Here is a 22880-nt window from a genome sequence, read left to right as displayed (position 1 = left end):
GATGACTTCGCTTTTTTGCTTCTTTTATATCTAATAAAATTATCTCACGCTTATTCACTGCACTGATACTTGTTTCAATTTTCATTATTATCTTGATTTACATGGTGATTTAATTGCTAATCACATTCAATTCATTTTATACTTGGGAGGTCGCGGATTCGAATCTAGTTTGGGTCCTTTCGCTAATATACGGAAGGACGGAGTGAGACCCTAAGATCGTGTTCTTAAATTCCATGACCCAAACAATGCACGTACCTAATGAAAATAAGTTAATATAGGTGACACTTTCCAGCAATGTATTGTCTATCGCCAGGGGCAGGTGTTTATAGAAATTAATTTCATTATTTGTGTTTTTAATTCTAATCTCAGCGGGGTTGTTTCCTTCTTCTTCTTCTTCTTCTTCTTCTTCTTCTTCTTCTTCTTCTTCTTCGTTTTGCCTCATGACTGAGGCGTCGTGACTATCATAATATTCAGCCCTCTAGCCGATGAACCATACTCCGCCATTCTTCCCTATCTAAAGCTTTCAATGTGCTTACTCTGAGAGAACTCTGTACGGGGCCGTTCACCATGTCAATCCATCGTGTTGGAACTCTCCTCGTTGTCTGGTTCCCTGGACTTTGCCCTCAACAATCAACTTTTGAAGACTACCATCTCGGCGCATTATATGTCCAAAATAGCGTACGATCCGTTGAGAGACCTTACACGATAGACGAACTTTTATCTGAAGTTGGTTCAGGATTGATGTGTTCGTACGATGAGCTGTCTAAGGAATCCTGAACATTCTCTTCCAGCACCACAGTTCAAAGCTGTCTATCCGTTCACGATCACGTTTGAGGATGGTCCACGCGGGTTGTTTTACGGATCTATAAAAGCGACGTACGTGGGGTTACCCTGCTGTGTTCGATCCTTTGATTGGATGTATACTCCGTAAAACTTCGCCTGTTTCTGAAATTCTTCGTAAGTCAAACTGATGTTCACCTACGGAGTTGCCGAACAGGTTTTCTCACTGCCTTACTGTGCGGCCAACGATGGCTACCAGTTCTGTATTCAGGAGACAGGTGGGTTCTAATACCTGTCGCCCACTCTCAAAATGTTTTCCCGTGGTTTTCCATTCATCTCCAGGCAAACGCCGGGATGGTACTTTCTCACAGCCACGCCCGTATTGTTACCATTTCTAACCCCTACAATCACACCTACATTCATAAACAACACCCCCACACAGCGGTACATGTAGCTCACCCCCATGGAATGTCCCGGGAAACGCAGCTACAGAACTGGAGAGCCGAACATGTCCTCGGGCACTCCCGGCACTAAAAGCCATGTCTGTGTCTGTTAGGTCATCAGCTCAGAGGCTGGTTGGATCCTCAAATTGCACCACCAAAGGCTATGCAGTTATAGGGAAACAGCAAAAACCAATGGCAGAGCCCAAATGAGGCGTACTAGGCAAGATGAGGAGTGAGGTAGTTTGCCATTGCTTTCCTCAGTGGGCCAGAATGTGCCATTGCAGCACGACTGACCCTATGAGCAACACCTTTCATAACACTCAGCCACTATTTGTGCTCCGAATGTCATTATTCAGCACCACCCATACCCCAGCAACTTCCTTATTGTCACAGCCATGGATGAGACTGGGACTTCAGTGGAAGCTACACTTTGCTCTGGCCTGTGCCAAGGGACGGATACAAAAGTACTGCATCCATCAAGAAATGACAACAGGTGGGCTAAAAGTAGGTTTCTTTCTCTTTTTTTTCTAAAAGCCATACGCTAAAAAAATAAGAAACCTACGGACATAAGAATGCCGTAACTGATCCATTATTTAAAAGGTGAGTTACATTGCTGTACTAAAATGTTATGAAACAATTGTAGTCCCAATACTAAAATACAGTTCCTCATTACGAGTCCTAACATCAAGTGAAGAACGGATCATCGAGGGATCAGATATGAGGCTGCTTTCACCTTTAAATAGCAATGCACTCCTCGACCATTGGCGAAATCACGACATCCCCGAGATGTTTCATTTACAGGAATAATGAACACCAAAAGTGACTAATCAAAGGCTCAGCATCATCTTTTACCTCGAATGGATAATAATCATCATACACCATCAAACGGCATTCCCGTTTTTTCATGGTAAGTGCAGCGCGGGTCTCAAACTCCATACTAGTCGAGGTACGGAGTCTGACGTCTGTCTCTTAATTAAAACATCGAAATAAGAAATATTTACTTTCAATTTAGTTGTACCTTTTATTACTTTTAAAATGATCACAACGATTCTTCTTATTATTTCCTTTCAACCCCTTTGGGGTACGTTGAATCAATCCTTTCTCTGTGTGTTGTCCTTTTCTTAGTGTCCAGTATTTCTTCATTTTTCTGATCTTCGTTTTCTCATGTCCTTTTTATTATATATAATTTATAATTTATTAAACACATTGTGTACAAGGTATTAATTAATTAAACGAAATTAGCATCATTTGCATAATGCGACAAAGTCAATGTCATGTCTTTGCACTGCATCTTGTGTTGCATGGTCCTCCACATATGGTGCACTGACATCTGTCGCTGGAGCTGTGGTATCCCTTGGTTGAAAATATTCGGTGATGTAGTCCGTGGGCTGCCACTCTCGTATATAAACGGCGCAGTTGGTAGTTGGCGTTTTTCCATTCGTTGCTTGTCATCGCTGGGCTAGTGAGGAGTCCGGGATTGATGCCCCTCGCTTTCTGTCGCCTGTCTTCTAGAAATCTGGTGCTTTGTGGTGTTGGTATCAGATTATGAGCTTTCATCAGGTCTTCTATAAAGAAGGTTGTGTCTGCCAGAATATACGTTATTCTGTTTTGCGTGTATTTTGAGACACAGAGCATTCTTTTCAGGTAGACTGTTTTAATTCCCTCTAATCGCTTCAGATTCGAGTATGTCAGGTGGTTCCATATAAGCTGTGTGTCGTATGAGGCAGTGGGAGCGATCCTTACGTCGAATAGTCTCAGGGCTGTTGTGACGGACAGTAGATTCAGTTTATTTATCTCAAAAGTCGCCTTCATTGCTCTTACAGCTCTCTCTTCAATGTGCATGGAAAAGGCATGTCCTGTCACTTGGAGTGTGAGTCCTAGGTACTTGTAGCTTTTGACTATTTCTAGTACTTTTTCCCCGCAAGTGAATCTATCAGTGTTCGCCAAATTTCCTCCTTTTCTGAATTTCATTATTTTTGTATTTTCCCTATTTATAACTAGGTCATTTTCTTGGGACCACTCTTCCAATTTGTTTATGGCTTCTTGCAGGGGCTCTCTTCTTTCTGAGAGCAGGATCATGTCACATCCTCACTTCTTCTGTTTGTATCCTTTGCATCACGTCATGGGTAAGTACGTTAAACATAATGGGGCTTATAGGATCTCCCTGGAGTACTCCGTTTGTTTGCTGGACTCCTTTGGATTGGATTAGGCCATCGTGGACTCTGATTGTATTTTCTCGGAGGATGCTTGCTATGAACTTAAAGATGTGACTTTCTTCATCTAACACAGGCTTTAGTTTTTCCAGTATTCTATCCCTGTTTACCCCGTCAAAAGCTTGTTTGTAATCAACTAATGCTGCATATGCATGGCCTTTGGATTTAGCCAGGGCTTCGCTTATGAATTGGAGTACGTGTCCCACCGCTTGTATAGTTGATCTTTCGGGAGTAAAGCCGTACTGTTCCCGAGTTATAACTGCCATTATGTTGTCATGGATCTTTTTAAGTAAGATGTTGTACATTATCTTGAATGGTGCACATTCCAGGGCTATCCCCCTGTAGGATTCTGGGGTGTTCTGTGGTCCTTTCCCTTTGTAGATCACTTTGGCCGTCGATTCTCTCCATACTGCAGGGTTGTCCATGATTTCTAGGCACTTGTTGATAGGGCTGTTCATAACTTAATGGCATATATCATTGATCCTTTCATCAGCTCGTTCGTGAAATTGTCTAGGCCAGCTGCCTTTCGAGGTTTGCTCTTTTTAATTGCTTGCCAAACTTCGTCTTCTGTTATTAATTCTCCTTCCATCAGCGGGGTACTTCCTTCTTCTGAAGTATATTTGCGAAGTGATTTTCCCATATTGTCACTGAGGTACTTGGGGTCACATTGGTTCTCCGTGGCTCTAGGACTTTTAGGGTTTTGCTTCTACTTCTCGTATTAATTCTTCTTCTTTGGCCTGGGTATACTGTTGTTTCTTAGGCTTCAGGAGCGAGGTATATCTCGTTCTCGCGTGTACATAGTTGAGCCTTAGGGTGTCGTCGTTCGTGTCCATCTTTTTCAGGTCATTCAGTTTTTTCAGGACCAGGTTCCGTGCTGTGTAGCATTCACTGTCGAACCAGTGTTTGCTTTTCCTCTTTGTCGGTTTTGGGGATGCAGACTGCATCAGAGATTCAGTTAAGTTCCTCAGTACAAGATCAATGTTACCCCTTTCTATTGTGTTCAGTATTTCTTCCACGTTTATGTTCTGTACTAGTAGATCGGGAACTATTTTTCTTGGCGTACTTCGCTGCTAATTTTGTGTGCTTCTCTCCGTCGATATTATCTGGAATTCTGCTCTTACTGGGAGATGTTTTCTTACAGGTGTGCCTGCTCACTCTGTGGTGGTAGTTATGGTTTTGAGCTTTATGTCGTTTCCGCGGTAGAATACAAGGTCTAGAGTGCTCGAGCCGTTGTGGGAGATGTATGTTTTATCCTGTGCTTCGTTGCTGAGGATGAAGCCTTCGTCTTCCAGTAGTTCAAATAGTTAATCTGATTTGTTGTTCGGTCTGTCTATTCGGCAGTTTAGATCTCCTGCCAGCAGGGTTGGAATCTCTGGGGCAGTTTCGTTCAGTGCAGTCATTAGGATTTCTATCACTTCGTCTGCTGAACACTGGGGTCTTATATAGATTCCTATGATATGGAGATTTTTTAATTGTACTATTACGGTGTTTTCTCTTGTCTCTATGTGAATTGCTTGTCCTAGTGCTGGATTGTAGTAGCACGAGACTCCACCTGATGGTCGTCCTTTTGGCCCGGCTTTGGCCAGGGCATGTGCGGCGTGGGAACCATGTATGTTCCAAGGTTCTTGTAAAAGGGTTTCGCAGAAAATAAGAATGTCATTACTGCATATTATGTCGTCCGGTAAAATATTTAGAAGAGATTTTAGTCCTTCCACGTTCCATAACGTGATTTTGACGTCACTCTTCTTCTTTGATTGTAGTCAATTGCGAAATTGATACGGTCGGAAGATTACTCCTTCAGGCCATATTTCCTCCCTCTCAACTTCGTGATTGATGTGTTCGTCGACTGCAAGTTTGAAGTAATTGTTTTTTCCTCTGGTATTTAAATGTAAATAGTGAAGTAGACAGAATAAATAGGACAGAAAGAGATTGGCACTCAGTACTTTAGAGGCTAAGATAACGTCAGCATGCAGTAATAATTCCATTAGACATGCTGACAGGGTAGGAGGTAGAAGTAGGTTCACTTGCGACATCTTGATCTTTATTATTATATGCCTTAACCTTACGTTAACTATTTTATTCTATCATGCCATTTTCATTTGTCAATTGCCATTGTTAGCTCATATGATGTTTGCCGAAATGCCATGGCCACTGGACTTCCGAGTAGGAGTTGTTCAAGGCTCATATAGATATAGAATTTAATTTAATTTAATGTAATTTACTTATTTTATTTTAATTAATTTTAATTTGTAACATGATGTGAATAAGAACATGTATTGGGCGGAGGCCTGTTATGCTCAGCAATAAATACTAATACTACTACAGTTGGAATTCAAGACGATAAATTGGGACAAATATTCGTTTGTGGGAAGAAGAACTAGAGAATGGAATAAATTATCAAGGGAAATGTTCGATTAATTTCCAAGTTCATTGAAAGCTGGTTCTATTCCTGTAATCGCAACAATAATTATTTCGTGTGGCTGTTGCCAGTGCTGTCCTTGTAAGGCAGATCCTCGAACGATGTTCATGTGTGAGGAACTGCATGTTGGTGTAGTGTAGCCTGGTGTGTGGTATGTGAGTTGCAGGAAGGTGGAGGACGGTACAAACACCCAGTCTTCGAACCAAAGCAATTTAACTCCCTAGATCCGGCCGAGAATCGAACCTGGTGCGAATGCCAAGACGCTGACTATTGAGCCAGGGAGCCGGAAAATAATAATATTAACAAGTTAATGTTATCGATTATAATATGTCACAGTAACTATTTTTTATGGATGTTCGTGCCGTCGAGGTGCCGGAAATTGTCCTGCAGGAGTTACTTGGTGTGCTGGTAAATCTCATTGTTAAATTTGAGAACCATCGTAAAGCCGCCGAACTGAGTCGATGCTCCACTGTTTGAGCCAAATACTTTGGAAAAGAAGGCAGATAGAAGAATAATAATAAGAAGAACTGTCTTATGAGACACTTAACACGGCTCATTCATGGCGTTCGGATTTTTTTAAAGCAGTGTATTAATTTTTCAGACGACTGCAGTAGTTTAATTACTTTTTAGATTGCAATGCGGGAGTAGAATAAAGGGAAAAACATACAAACGAGCAAATATGGCTCTCTCGTTAAAATTCTGTACAGTTTATAATTATCAAAGGTGTTCTTTTTTACAACAAGGGCGCTTTGAAGCTTAAGAGCAAACATGAAATTGGTGTTCGTCGATATTAATTTCACGTCAATGAGTCACCCCAGGAGCAATGTTTAGCAAAAGGGAGCGTGGTCATTTGTCTTCCATTCCGTTCACGTCTTGTCACGCAAATTGAATATTGAGGTGATGTGTCATCTAGATGCTCTTTGATTCCGTATCGGAACCGTTGTAACAAAGGTATGTGGCTCTGATCTGACCGGTGGACGGATTCAGCTGGCGTAGTTGAATATCAACGTACAAAATTCATTTAGAATACACGCATTACCGCTCGGGCAAGCTTGCTGTGTGTTGACAGGAACGTCCGCATTGTCGTGTCCTTGTTAAATTCGCTGACGAGTCTGTTCATCAACGTAAAAGGATCATTTGTGTTCTTTGGATTATAGACTGGTTTTATGCAGTTATCCATACCATCCCATCCTGTACTAACCTTTTCATTTCCACATAACTACTGCATCCTACGCAATAAATCTACTCTAATCTTTTATCATATTCACAAGCTGAAAGCCTGCCTACGACTGGAGGAGGTGCTTTCAGAATAAATGTATTAATACCTTAATAGCACGAAGCCTCGAACTTCAATTGTGTTTGCATGTAACCAGAACTATAGTACAAAGAATAAGAACTATAGACTGGAACTCAATGGACGACAATAAGGCAGAGAGAATAAATACCGCTACGCCCCAAGCTACTCGCTGAGCAAATTTCTTTTCTTAAGAAAGGCCTGTCTGTGGTTTAGTGGTTAGTGTGATTAGCTGCTATCCCCGGAGGCCCGGGTTCAATTCCCATCTCTACCACGAATTTGCTGCTTGATGATGATACTTGTTGTTTAAAGGGGCCTAACATCGAAGGTCATCGACCCCCACGAAATTTGAAAAGTTGTACGAGGGCTGGAACGATGCACACTCAGCCTCATGAGACCAACTGAGTAGAGGGATGTTTGATTCTCACCTCAGCCATCCTCGAAGTGGTTTTCCGTCGTTCCCACTTCTCCTCCAGGCAAATGCCGGGATAGTACCTGACCTAAGGCCACGGCCATTTCCTTCCCCCTTCCAATCTTCCCATCCTCTGTTCAGCATAGCGGGTGAGGCCACCTGGGCCAGGTATTGGTCGTCCTCGCCAGTTGTATCCCCTACCCAAAGTCTCACACTCCGGGTGACGATAGAGGTGGGGTCCGTCGTTGAGTCCGCGGGAAAACCAATCCTTTTAAGAAAGAGAAAAGAAAGGAAGTCTTCTTTGGTAGTGCTACAGTAGTTTGCATTTTAAGTCCTCCTTCAGTCCTTACTTCTGTTATCGTTTGTTACCAAAGTAACAATATTAATCTACCCCATTTACGACATTAATTCCTAATGTACCGAGCTCGATAGCTGCAGTCGCATAAGTGCGGCCAGTATCCAGTATTCGGGAGACAGTAGGTTCGAACCCCACTGTCGGCAGCCCTGAAAATTGTTTTCCGTGGTTTCCCATTTTCACACCAGGCAAATGCTGGGGCTGTACCTTAATTAAGGCCACGGCCGCTTCCCTTCCACTCCTAGCCCTTCCCTGTCCTATCGTCGCTACAAGACCTATCTGTGTCGGTGCGACGTAAAGCAAGTAGAAAAAAAATTCGTAATATAATATTTTCTGAATTGTCTGACTATTTGATCGTATTCCGTTACTTTTGTTTTCAATGGGACAAGTATCTGCGAGAGTGGGTCCCTCTCTAAGATTAATTCGAATGCTGGAGACGATACAAACAACCAGTCCCCATACCAGAAGAATCAACCAATGAAGGCTAAAATCCTCAACGCGTCCGGAAATCAAACCCTGGACCTCTTGGACCAAATGCTAGCACGCTAACCCGCTAAGCATTCAACTATAGATCAGGGCATGCAATAATAACATCCCTCCATTCCTCTCAGAAATATCATGGTGAACAGTCATAGCTTACATAGAGGCTGTTATAGTACTGCGAACGGAGATATGTAGGGTCTCCCATATAAACTCAGACCGAACGCACGGTGTTTGTACTTTGCGCTATGGCAGCTTCTTCAGCCGAACTTATGTCGTGCGCGGTCGCCCTGCTTTAAGCGTGTATACAATCTTGTAAGAAATCTTACCTTATAAACCAGGGGTTTCCAATTTGTAAGGGCTCGAGGGAATTTTGGAAACCTTAGGCTTGTTCACGGGCCGCCCTTGATAGGCCAATTTTCGTAAAATTCGGCAAATAGTACAGAAGCACCGTTATGAAATGATATGCATAGTTCAATTGAAAGGAAGGTTTGATAATTTTAATTGCTTAAAACATTATTTTAAAAATGCATAAAAGAGTGAAATTTGGAGCCGGGCTGAGTGGCTGAGACGGTTGAGGCGCTGGTCTTCTGATCCAAGCTTGGCAGGTTCGATTCTGGCTCAGTCCGGCGGTATTTGAAGGTGCTAAAATACGTGTGCCTCGTGTCAGTAGATTTACTGGCACGTGAAAGAACTCCTGCGGAACATAATTTCGACACCTCGGCGTCTCCGAAAACCATCAAAAGTAGTCAGTGGGATGCAAAAATAACAACATTATTACTTTAAATTTGGATTTTAAATGTTTTAAACATAAAATAATCTATTGGGAACAAGTGAATACTTGAAAAGAGGAACTAGTATTAAAGAATAATTAGTTTTGACTTGGGTCTATATGGTGTATAAAAATTAATACGTTTTTTTAACAAACGATTAAATATTTTTTTTGGTGACTTTTCTTCACATTATTTCTTACAGTGCTCTCGCGGGCGGCAAAAATGGCTTCGCGGGCCGCCTTTTGGAAACCCCTGTTATAAACGATGCTGGAAGTGTCATCCTTCCTGGGTTATACAGGCATTGTATCTGGTAACCACATTCTAGCTGACACGAGTGAGTTCTGCCACTGTAATGTTTCTGATTTCATTCGTAATGTTTTCGTTCAGTTCCTCCAATGAATGAGGATTTGTTCGATACACGATTTCTTTCAGTTTACCCCACAATAAATATCACACACTGTTAGATCTGGAGAGCGAGGGGAAAATAGACCAGCACTGATCACTCTGTCTGCAAACACTTCCGAGATTGTAAGAAGGAAATTTTCTGCTGTGTGAGCAGGGGCTGAACCTTATTGAAACCACTCACGCGATTTTTCTTCTTCCATTTACTGATGGAAGAACGGCCTCAAAATGTAATTTTAGTACCTCTCTGCATTTACTGTCGTCTCGAAAAAAAAGTTCAATTATTCGTTTTGCAATAACAGCACAACAAACACCATAATAAAGGGACTTCATAAACACCATTAGGATTTTCTGTACACCAGTAGCGAGAGTTGTGACTGTTCACACGAGCATTAAGATGAAACCAGAACTTCTACATACGAAAATACGGTGTTGCAATTATAACTGTCTCACCAAGTTAACAGCTGAGATTGAGACTGGCAACTGACGCTTGCCAGGTCGAACACATGCAGGCTGCTTGCAAGGTCAAGAACCATGCGCGCGCCTCCCATACTGCAGCTACCGTAGCCTAGAGTACAAACACCTTGCGTTCGGTCTGAGTTTAAATGAGAGACCCTGTATAGGTCTAGTAAAACAAAGCGCGGTTCGGGCCGTGTAGCTGTTACCTTGTAATCGGAAAATAGCGGGTTCGAACCCTGCTATCGGTAGTCCTGCAGATTTTTTCTTCGAGGTTTCTAATTTTCACACTAGAAAAATGCTGGGGCTGTACCTTAATTGAGGCCATGGCCGCTTCCTTTCAAGTCCTAGGCCTGAATTATTCCACCCATCGTCATGAAACCTCTCTGAGTCCCTGTCTAAGTCGGCGCGACGTAAAACCGAGAGCAAAATACATAAAATACTGGTTCAGTGCTTGAATGGTTAGCGTGCTGGCCTTTGATCCAAGAGGTCTCGGGTTCGATTTCCGGCCGCGTTGAGGATTTTATGCGTCATTGGTTAATTACGCTGACCGGCAAAACTAATGGGTTACTTGAATTTTCAAAGGAAAAAGTACCGGTATATTAAATTTTGAGACATTCGTTATATTGTTTGCATTGATTATTTTCATGAAACAATTATCTAACTAAGGGTAGGAATAACATACAGACAACATCATTTTGATTATTTTCATGAAAAAATCCACAGTTTTAGCCCTTCAGGCAGCAATTCGATGTTGAAAATATCCTAGAGATACCACACAAGTGAATTGTTTGTCATTGGCAGGATCTTTGTTCAGATAGTCGATGTGCAGTTCGTCGTGCTTAACCTCACAGTTTGCCCGGACCCACGTGTAACCAATATTACGATTCCTACCCCACTTAAAACACTCTGTTCCACTTGCTAACACCTCCTCACACCCAGAACGCTTGACTGCATCGCGCGAGTCGTCCAAACCTTACACCCTCACTCGAACTTGCTTATATTTCACTCACATATCACATATCACTCCCTCACCAACATGCAGTACTCCATTGCCCAGCAGTAGATGTATCCTAGAGATATGAGCTACGAATTTTAGGTAAATATAATAGCATGTGAGAATATATTCTTTATTTACTCCTAAATATTGCAATCCTTTTCTTAATCGTCGATTAGATTATCAGTTTGCCTTTTTATACCACTACGAGCGCTAATGTGACTCAGTGTATTGTTTCACTTAAGCACCACTACGAGCGTTAATGTGAGTCAATAAAGAATTTCATTTAAGCACCACAACGAGCGCTAATGAGAGTCAATAAAGAGTTTCGCCTAAGCCCTTATAACAACATTCGGTACGGACATTTTAAAAAATAAAAAATCCCCCGAGGGTATTAACCATGGAACATATTACAGAAAGAATAAAGCAAATACGTTGATTTGGCTACGATTTTAATAAAAAAGAAAACTTGTAAAGAAACAAGCGATTTCAGGCTGTTTTTCAGAAACTGCATTTAATCAGAAAGTGATTTTGATTTTCTTTTTGTTTGATAGAGCTGTCCAAGACTCATAATTTGAAACCTTTTCGGGCCATTTAGCCCTTCAACTTTCCGCACCGCTGAGGAAATCGCTTAATTTTACGTTTTTTTTTTGTAGTACGTATGGGTTAATTTGTCTGCTAAGGAATTTTTCAACATTAAATAATATCTGTCCGCCTCTGTGGTGTAGTGGTTAGTGTGATTAGCTGCCAGCCCCGGAGACCCGGGTTCGATTCCTGGCTCTGCCACGAAGTTTGAAAAGTGGTACGAGGGCTGGAACGGGGTCCACTCAGCCTCGGGAGGTCAACTGACTAGAGGGGGGTTTCGATTCCCTCCTCAGCCATCCTGGAAATGGTTTTCCGTGGTTTCCCACTTTTCCTACAGGCAAATGCCGGGATGGTAGCTAACATAAGGCTACGGCCGCTTCCTTCCCTCTTCCTGGTCTATCCCTTCCCGTCTTCCCATTTCCCACAAGGCCCCTGTTCAGCATAGCAGGTGAGGCCACCTGGGTGAGGTACTAGTCATCCTCCCCAGTTGTATCCCCTACCGAGAGTCTGCAGCTCCAGGACATTGCCCTTGAGGCAGTAGAGGTGGGAACACTCGCTGAGTCCGAGGGAAGAACCGACCCTGGAGGGTAAACAGATTAAGAAGAAGAAATAATATCTAATAAAACAAACGTTGCACAATTTAACATACCATTTCCTTTGAAAATTCAAGTGCTCTGTTAATTTTGTCGGTCAGTGTATTTTGGTTTGGGGGCTGTGTGTTTGTGCCGTCTTCAGCATTAGAGTTCATCTTAGAGAGGGCGCCATCCTCACAGTCATGCAGTTTGCCTACAGGGCGTCATATCGAAAGACCTGCACCAGGCCACTCTGGAGGCCATACACTATTATTATATTATTATTTTACCAAGACAATTGAAATGTCAGTAGCCGGGCTGTGGCTCAGACGGTTAAGACACTGGCCTTCTGACCCCAACTTGGCAGGTTTGATCCTGGTTCAGTCCGATGGTATTGAAGGTGCTGAAATGCGTCAGCCCCGTGCCGGTAGATTTACTGGCACCTAGAAGAATTCTTGCGGGACAAAATTCCGGCACCTCGGTGTCTCCGAAGACCGTCATAAGTAGTTAGTGGGACGTCAAGACAGTAACATTATTATTAAACTTTCTGTATATCAACTAACACTATGATCAACTCCTTGACATCACTTGCACGGGGACTGACATACAAAGTGGTATCAGACCTCTTATTTTCATATCGTCGATGCCAAGGAGGAGATTGAGACAGACAGATGAAAAGAACAAACTTGTCCTGGGCTATGCTAAAAGGCATAGCGCTCTGTCGGCCTCTCAGGGGTCAATTTAGCCTCAGTAAACCCAATTTCGTCGTACGGTATAGTGTATGGAAATTATACGTTTGAGTTCTGTACGTATAAGAAGCAACATTAATTTATTAAGATTATATATTTCTGCTAGTGTTTCTATGTCTAGAGATATTTTTCAAAATTCAATAATGTTCTTACAGACACTGTCGAAATATTGTGATGGAAAATAATTGAGTAACATCCACCTAATTTTCGAGGGCTTTCTAAGCCGAGACATATTTTTCAAAGTTTAATAATGTTTTTACAGATATTGTCAACATCTTGCGATGGAAAATAATTGGGTAACTTCTATCTAATTTTGAAAGTGTAAGGATAACTCGCAACTGGCATTTGGCAACACTGCGGCTTGGAACTCTCGACAGGTGTCCACATGTGTGCAGTTCGGTTTGTTGTGTGGTTCGGAGTGCATACAAGTTCGTGTATCGTGTTCGGATGGATCTACTGTATGAGTGTCGAGTTCGTCTTCCTACGTTAAATGGAAATAGTGAGTTTTAAGTATTTCAGCATGATTAAAACAATGTAGACGTAACATCTTCCTGTTTGAATTTTTAAAAGTAATAAATTTCGTATTATACTTGAGTAAAAGATGCGCCTTAATTGTATGCCAGAGACTAATTATTTTAATGAGGCAGAAAGCAAAGGAATACGGTGCATTTCTTTCGGGATATTTTACTGTTACGCCTTTCTGGGAATTTTATTCACCATTATACTGCAAGGACGAGACTGAGGCAGACGGATGAAAATAACAAACTTGTCCTGGATCATACTAGAAAGCATAGCGCTCTGTAAACACTCTGTCGTAGCCTCAGTAATCCCAATATCGTCCTACGTAACATTGGTTACGAATTATCCTTTCAATAACATTGTGTTGTTCTATGGTTTTTGTGTGTGGAGTTTATTTTCATTGAAGAATTGTGTTTCTAAAATTGAGATTGGGATAGAAAACGAATCTAGAGACTAAGTGTTCTTTCACATTTCAGTTTTAATGAGCCCGGTCTGTGAATTTCTCAAACACTTGATGTTATGATACCGACTTTTGTTGTAACAATCTAATTTGTGAATATCTTAGAATCCAGGAAGATCGCATTCGACTCTGGTTGAAGTATGGAATTGATAGAACCTGCATAGTTTGAATATTATCTGTTCGTCCCGATTTACATGACATTATAATATAGCGAAATATTTTATTCTGATCAAGTTACTTCACGTTTAGAAGGGCGTTGCTACTACGGAAACTTTACACTGTACCGTGTTTCGCTGGAATTTGCATTGGCTGCTTTGATCCAGGTTACATTCGATTGAAAATTACTGACAGGGGCAGATAAGAATATGTTAGATTAAAACATCCAGCTAATGATGTTACGTTGTGTTCGATCAGAAGTTACTATCAATGACAGGTTACGCTAGCCTACTATATATTATGCCAGGTTATGTTACGTTCGATTGGAAATTAAGATCTGTTTTAGAATATGTTGTGTTCGATCAGAAATAATTGCTAGTGATAGGTTATGTTTTGTTGAATCGTAAATCATTTTTATACACAGATTACGTTGTGCTTTTAAGGAAATGACCAATGACTGGTTCTGCTACTATAAATGAGAGGTTACGTCTTATCCACTTGAAAATCAGTATCAATAACATATGTTCTGATCGGTCTGAAATAAATAATAACGACGTATTATGTCTTGTATGATCTAAAATTAGTGTCAGTAGTGAAACGTTACGTACTGAAATGGAAACTATTGCCCGAGTCCTGGTCTGTCCTAGATTTAGTACGTTTACATGCAGGATTCAGATCGATCTGAGTACACTTTCCGTATTGAAAACGCCATGTAAACGGGGACTCGGTTCGGATTGAGTCTCAAGGTCGATAGGTAAAATCTGGGATAGGATTGTACTCGGTCCGAATTGAGTTCCATGTAAACGCGGATCGTACTGAAATCGAATTGAAAATGACTGCTTAGACACTCCATGTTTATTCTTACGAAATCATAGTCATCATCAAAGTTATGTCGAAATAACAAATATAATAAGCCGGTAAATATATTTACCTGTATAAATGATCAGCAAGTGCAATCATATTATAAGACGGCCAGCCCTTTCGATTAACAAAATCACGATAACCTTCTGCTGGGGATAAAATTGGAATGTGCGTTCCATCTATTGCACCAACTGCATTTGGAATACCACATATACTTTCAAAACTGAAAGTTATCTCCTTGGCTTCTACTGAATTTGGCGTTTTTAAATTCTAAGAGGTGATATAGATTTTACTACAATTCTGCACCGTTCTTATACGTCGATGTTGCCTGGCGGATTCAATACGATAATCAAGTAGCCTACTATATGTAAACGGGGATCGTATTCAATACGGTAAGTGTACTCAAATCGATCTCAATCTCCATATAAACCTGCTATGTATTGGTTTGTTACAACCAGTAACAGGTTCTGTTTGATGTGAAAGTTTTTTACAATGGCATGTTTAAAGACGACTGTTACAGTAGATAGCGCTAGAAATTTTTTGAGTAATACGTACATTTTGAAGCCATCTATAAGTCAGTATTTTCACGCATTTTACGGATTAAATGGTATCCTAATTGATTCCCGTATTGTCTTTGAACGTTGGTCTAAACTGTCTCCCGCATTTCCGATCAATGCCTGGATATCATACAACTATCAGAATCACTGATCATTTAATTTCACAAATCAGTATACAAAAAGTTAAGGGAACATTGCTTACGAATTATCCAGTCAGTAACATTGTGTTGCTCCCTGGCTTTTGTCTGTGGAATTTATTTTCGTTGAAGCAGGCAATTATTAAATAATTCAAAATATAACGCCAGTTTTACTCCTCTCATACAAACATAATATTCCAGTTGATAGAAACTTCGAAGGGGGTACAGAGTGAGCCTACGGAAAGCATACATACATACATTATCATTATAGACTCTTATGCCTTTCAGCGTTCAGTCTGCAAGCCTCTGTGAATTTACTAAACGTCGCCACAATCCTCGATATGCAACTAGTGTTGTGGCCTCATTTAGTTCTATACCTCTTATCTTTAAATCTTTAGTAACAGAGTCTAACCATCGTCGTCTTGGTCTACCTCTACTTCTCTTACCCTCCATAGCAGAATCCATTATTCTCCTAGGTAACCTATCCTCCTGCATTCGCCTCACATGACCCCACCACCGAAGCTGGTTTATGCGTACAGCTTCATCCATCGAGTTCATTCCTAAATTAGCCTTTATCTCTTCATTCCGAGTACCCTCTTGCCATTGTTCCCACCTGTTTATACCAGCAATCATTCTTGCTACTTTCATGTCTGTTATTTCGAATTTATGAATAAGATATCCTGAGTCCACCCAGCTTTCGCTCCCGTAAAGCAAAGTTGGTCTGAAAACAGACCGATGTAAAGATAGTTTCGTCTTACAGAATACTGTTGATCGCAACTGGGAGCTCACTGCATTACTTTTACGGCACCTTGATTCAATCTCACTTACCATATTACCATCCTGGGAGAACACACAACCTAAATACTTGAAATTATCGACCTGTTCTAGCTTTGTATCACCAATCTGGCATTCACTTCTGTTGAATTTCTTACCTACTGACATCAATTTAGTCTTCGAGAGGCTAATTTTCATACTATACTCATTGCACCTATTTTCAAGTTCCAAAATATAAGACTGCAGGCTTTCGGCACAGTCTGCCATTAAGACCAAGTCGTCAGCATAGACCAGACTGCTTACTACATTTCCACCTAACTGAATCCCTCCCCGCCATTTTATACCTTTCAGCAGATGATCCATGTAAACTACGAACAGCAAAGGTGAAAGATTACAGCCTTGTCTAACCCCTGTAAGTACCCTGCACCAAGAATTCATTCTACCATCGATTATCTCTGAAGCCCAATTGTCAACATAAATGCCTTTGATTAACTTTAATAATCTACCGTTAATTCCATAGTCCCCCAGTATGGCTAACATCTTTTTCCTCGGTACCCTGTCATATGCTTTCTCTAGATCTACGAAACATAAACACAGCTGCCTATTCCTCTCGTAGCATTTTTCAATTACCTGGCGCATACTGAAAATCTGATCCTGACAGCCTCTCTGTGGTCTGAAACCACACTGGTTTTCATCCAACTTCCTCTCAACAACTGATCGCACCCTCCCTTCCAAGATGCCAGTGAATACTTTGCCTGGTATACTAATCAATGAGATACCTCGATAGTTGTTGCAATCCTTCCTGTTCCCTAACAAGAAAAAAGAAAACACTGAAAAATATACACGATTAAACAAGAAACTTAAAACTTTACAAACTGCACTACTACGCGCTATGAGATATTTACTAAAATACAAACCAGTTTTTGCCACTGAATTGTGAAATGTTTATTTTATCTGGTAGTTGCAAATCTTGTCCACCTCTGTGAAGTGATGGTTAGTGCGTTTAGCTGCCAACCCCCGGAGGCCCGGGTTCGATTTCCGGCTCTGTGCCCCACGGGCTCTGAACTTTGGAGCGTGGGTTGGCGACCACGGGGCCCTCAGCTGAATCCTGGCATTGCTTCCACTTACTTGTACTAGGCTCCTCACTTTAATCTATCCTATCCGACCTCCCTTGGTCAACTCTTGTTCTTTTCCGACCCCGACGCTATTAGTTTTGCGAGGGGTAGGGAGTCTTTTATTTTCACGCTCTTCATGGCCCTTGTCTTTCTTTGACCGATACTTTCATTTTTCGAAGTATCGAATCCTTTCTATTTTTTCCCTCTGATTAGTGTTATATAGAGGATGGTTGCCTAGTTGTACTTCCTCTTAAAACGATAATCACCACCTCTACCTTCCCGGCTCTGCCACGAAATTTGAAAAGTGGTGCGAGGGCTGGAATGGGGTCCACTCAGCCTCGGGAGTCTTCAAATCGTCCCATCCCCCACAAGGCTCTTGTTCAGGAGATGGTAGAGGTGGAATTCCTCGCTGAGTCCGAGGGAGAAACCAACCCTGGACGGTAAACGTGTTAAGAAATAAATAGTGATACTTCGTTACCGCCAATGGCCGTAGCCGTGCTGAAACACCGGATCCCGTGAGATCTCCGAAGTTAAGCAACATTGGGCGTAGTCAGGAGTTGGATAGGTTGCCACGCGCTGTTGGTGGGGGGTAAGGGAATGGAGGAGCGGAAAGGAACTGGCCCCCCTACCGCACGTAAACTCCGGCTCAGGAACACCTCTGCAGAGGTTCAGACTTGCCTTCGGACAGAATAACCCTTACCTTACTTTGTTACCATATATACAACATATAGACAGATCTAAGTCTGCGCCTCCCGCTGGGTGGTGGTATCCCCCACCTGTCGTAAGAGGCGACTAAAAGGGGCCCCACGGGCTCTTAACTTTGGAGCGTGGGTTGGAGCCTACAGGTCCCTGATCTGAGTCCTGACATTGCTTCCACTTACTTGTACTAGGCTCCTCACTTTAATCTATCCTATCCGACCTCCCTTGGTCAACTCTTGTTCTTTTCCGACCCCGACGATATTAGGTTTGCGAATCCTAGGGAGTCTTCCATTTTCACGCCCTTCGTGGCCCTTACCTTTCTTTGGCTGATACCTTCATTTTTCGAAGTGTCGGATTCCTTCCATTTTTCTCTGTGATTAGTGTTATATAGAGGATGGTTGCCCAGTCGTACTTCCTCTTAAAACAATAATCATCACCACCACCACTACCACCACTCCCAATATTAAGAGCCCCTGATAGGGGTACCACTTTCAGTTGCCCCTTACGACAGGCAGGAGATATCGTGTATCAATTTTACACCCCTGTACCACCCAACCACATGGGGGTACATTCAGCCTCGTGAGAAGAGTAATCGACTTCAGGTGGTTTGAAATACTAACCACTGGCCATAGTCGAAGTGATACCGACAAACTACACTTTGAAGGATGTTCTCTGCATTTTATAAACTGGTGCGTGCGTCCAGTTTTTTTTTTTTTTTTTTTTTTTTTTTTTTTTTTATAGCATCTCGCGTTTTCTGCAACTAGCGTAGTTGTTCTTTTTCAAAGGCTACCTTGAACTGGGTGTCACCACTCGGAACGCTTGCTTGTTAAGTGTTCAAGTTCAACACATTCCAGCTTGCAGTGACTCATATTTTGTTTCAGCACATATTTATAACGAAATGCATTCAACCTGCTGGAGGTGGCAGTGATTATGGATTTAAGAGGGAGTAAACTTACATCAATGCAACCATCCTCTCTTAAAGCCAATCAGAAAAATGTCTGAGTGTTTGAAGAATAAGTGTATTGGTAAAAGGAAGGTAACGGCGTAGAAGGGCGTGAAAATGAGTATCTTATGGCCTCATCAACCGTAATTCCGCCGGGATTGCAAGAGAACAAGAATTCATCAAGGGACATCAGATTGGAACGTGTAAACTGTAAAGTAAGGAACATTGTACAAAAACATGGAAGCAGTGTCACAGTCAGCAAGAGGCTCCATGGTCGCCAACCCAATTTCCAAATTAAGAGTCCCTGTAGGCACCCCCCTTTCAGTTGCCTTTTACGACAGGTAAGGGATATCGTGAATGAATTATACCACTCCTCCGTTCCCCACCAACCCACGCCGGGTACATTCTGCATCATTAGGAGAATAATATACTTACGGTAGTTTAAAATACCAACCGCTGGTCATCATCGACATGATTTTCCGTAGATTTCCAACTTCAACTCCAGGCATATGCGGGGGTTTATATATAACTTAACACCACAGCTCTTTCCTTCCAAGCTCACTGTCGGCAGCCCTGAATACGGTTTTCCGATGTTTCCCCATTTTCGCACTAGGCAAATGCTGGAGCTGTACCTTCATTAAGACTACACTCGCTCCCTTCCCACTCCTAGCCCTTTCCTATCCCATCGTTGCTTCAACATCTGTCTGTGTGACATAAAACAAACAAAGGGAAAACAACTTCCAGACAGCCAGATATTAGACGCCCCATATTTACACACCGGGATAAGGAAGATGAAATAAAATTACATCCGAACATTGTTTACCAGACCATTGAGCACTATAGGGACATGTAAGTAAATTATAATTGCTTATAATACTAGAAATAAACGAATAATACAATTCCCATCCAACAAATTATCTTTACAGGGGAAATATCCTTAGGCTGATGACACACGGAGCGGGTTTCGGCGAGTCGGCGCATGTTTCTATTGTATCAGATGGGATGAAACAGACAGAGCGGTGCTCGCCGACAGGCGGCAGATTTGCCGACTCGGCCTGTCGTGTAGCTGGCAGTGCAGCGAGCGTTTTGAAGACTTTGTGCGCGCTCTAGCGCCATAGATTTAATACATTCAGCTGAATCACGGCCGACTTGATGCTTCACTCTAGTCGGGCGTGGCTGAATTTACGCGGCGATTGCATCATTGGTAGGTATTCTTGTATTAGATATCATGAAGTATCTTTGAAATTCAATAATATACACGTAAAAGGACATATAGAGTAAGTAGACTTTTCGAATAAGAATAAGAACAATCCTTTATTTTTCGGTAATTTTAGCTAGCTTCCTCACCTAACGTCACGCTCACTAATGTGTTTTGTCCACTGCCTGCTCGATACACACCCTATGACTGCTTGTAAGCAGTCATTTTAGATGCAGTTCGAGCAGGCAGTGGTTTCGTCACAGTCGGCAAAAACCGCTCTGTGTATCAATCACAGGCGGCGGCCGACGCGGCTGCCGACTCGGCAAAAACCGCTCCGTGTGTCATCAGCCTTATTGTATAGGTATCAAAGTCTAAAGCAATTCACCAAGTAGAATATGAAAATTAAAACACAAGGGCATAGGTAGAAGAACTAGAGAAAAATGTTTTGGAAAAAGCGTATTATTCCAAAAATGTATAGACATCTTTAATGCAATTCTGCCATTGAATATATCGCCATTTATCCAAGAAATTTACACTTAAGGTTGTATTTAATCAATCGAATTTTATTTGTCTTTGTATTCAATTACCGTAGTGTATTTACATTTTAAGTTGACGAGTCATTAGTTTACTACCCACGTAAATAATTATGTGGCAGTGAAAAAGGTTTAATCTTCGCTTTCCCTTCTAGGTTCATGTTCCTGAAAGACCCCCTTTGATCTTGTGAGCTCTTGCTGGTTGTAACTTGATTGTGTCAAGGTAGTTCCCGGATAGGTCCTAATGGCGGCTTTGAGGTGAGGTCCCCCACTGAGACCAAAGGGGTTGATTGAATTCGGAAGGCACACGAAAATATAATAATAATAATAATAATAATAATAATAATAATAATAATAATAATAATAATAATAATAATAATAATAATAATAACTGATTAGAATTTACCTTAGCTGTCTCATCAGAGCCAGTAAAGAGCTTTCTCATTAACTGCAGGACCTCTGGTCGATAACAGGGGGTATAGTTGGTCCAGCCCTGAGGGGAGGAAAATTTTCCAGCCGTACGTCCTTCCCAACGCCCATCAATTGAACACCGCTTGTAGGCAAACTCTGTAAAAAAAGATAAGCAAGAAACAATTAATTACCAATCATATTGCGTGTGCAATTTAGTTCATGTAGTTGTATATTTGGATAGTGGGTTCGAACGCTACTGTTGGCAGCCCTGTAAGTGGTTTTCCGCCTTTTCTTTAATTGCATATCAGACCCATATGACTAAGGCCAGTTCCTTCTAGTTCCAACCATTTCTAATTTTGTTTCTAACACTTTGCTTTACGTCGCACCAACACAGATAGGTTTTATGGCGACGATGCGATAGGAAAGGGCTAGGAGTGGGAAGGAAGCGGCCGTGGCCTTTATTAAGGTACAGCCCCAGCATTTGCCTGGTGTGAAAATGGGGAACCATGGAAAACCATTTTCAGGTTTCCCGTCAGTGGGGTTCGAACCCACTATCTCACGGATGCAAGCTGACAGCTGCGCGCCCCTAACCGCATGGCCAACTCTCCCGGTCAGCCATTTCTTGTCCTGGCGTCGGAGAAAACTAACCTGTGTTAGCGCAAAGCTAAGTTTGTGACCCGCCAGCCCCTTATAATTCATGAAGATGGGCAACCTGCTGCCAGTAAGTTAGCAACGTAAACCGAGACGGATATACACAGAGAGAAGGATTATATGATATCTTCGCGCCAAGATAAGAGGACCATTCCACAAACATGCTGTTAGTTGCACGCCTTTTTAATACACATACCGCTAATACGAACTAATTAATAGATTGTGATAAGTGATCTGGTGTGGCAGAGTGCCAAACGGACGCTGTAAGACATATGAGTTAGAAATGAGGTGGGAGGTGGAGGGTTATGTTTTGCAAGTAAGTCTTCTAAGATCCCAGCGCAGCATGACAAGCGTGGAAGAAATGGCAAGAAGCCGGCCATCAAGCAGAGACCAGAGGTGCTCACGCTGGGCACACAGTATAGTAAGCGGGTGGGCAGGCGATGAGCTTATGTTATTCAACCACAAAGACGTTGTTAAGTCACAGGCCGCGATGTCAACGCCAGGCGAAGACCTGCTAGTCAGGCTCGATCATTGCGGCGATACCTGAGTTCGAAATGTTGGAAGAAACTAATGAAAATAAAGGACCTTGCCGAATCTCACTTCAGAGAGCCAGTGGGGAGAAAAGTATTCTTTGTGCTGGCAGTGGACCGTGCAAAATTCGTACTATGAGGTCAGTCTTTTATATCGGAAAGGTATAATGCACAACGCCAATATAAAGCGAATCATCCTCATTCGCATGATACTGTCGTAGGTTACGTTCCCAAAAAGAATGGTTGCAGATAATTTTAAATACTATTTATAGATACTCAATGAAAAGCGAAAGTAAGAAAACACTAGACAAAGCGCAGAATCACACATAATTATGTGTTACGTTTTATTGAATTGATCGTAGAGGTTTTAAATTCTGTCATTCTCATCCAAGAAATTGCAAATTGT

At 41.9% G+C, this 22880-nt stretch overlaps 1 protein-coding gene across 1 annotated transcript in view; it reads right to left on the bottom strand.

Annotated features, from left to right (window-relative positions):
• The window catches only part of Pdfr (Pigment-dispersing factor receptor), a 373916-nt gene that overhangs the window by 105599 nt on the left and 245437 nt on the right, over positions 1–22880 (bottom strand). Inside the window, exon 4 of the mRNA XM_068228235.1 lies at positions 21289–21449. Within this exon, the coding sequence (XP_068084336.1) occupies positions 21289–21449 (161 nt within the window). The remainder of the gene's footprint in view (positions 1–21288; positions 21450–22880) is intronic.

This window comes from Anabrus simplex, chromosome 6 (assembly GCF_040414725.1).
Source record: "Anabrus simplex isolate iqAnaSimp1 chromosome 6, ASM4041472v1, whole genome shotgun sequence".
Classification (NCBI taxonomy): Eukaryota; Metazoa; Arthropoda; class Insecta; order Orthoptera; family Tettigoniidae; genus Anabrus; species Anabrus simplex.
The sequence above is the reverse complement of the archived record's forward strand: the minus strand, read 5'-3'. Positions and strand labels throughout refer to the sequence as shown.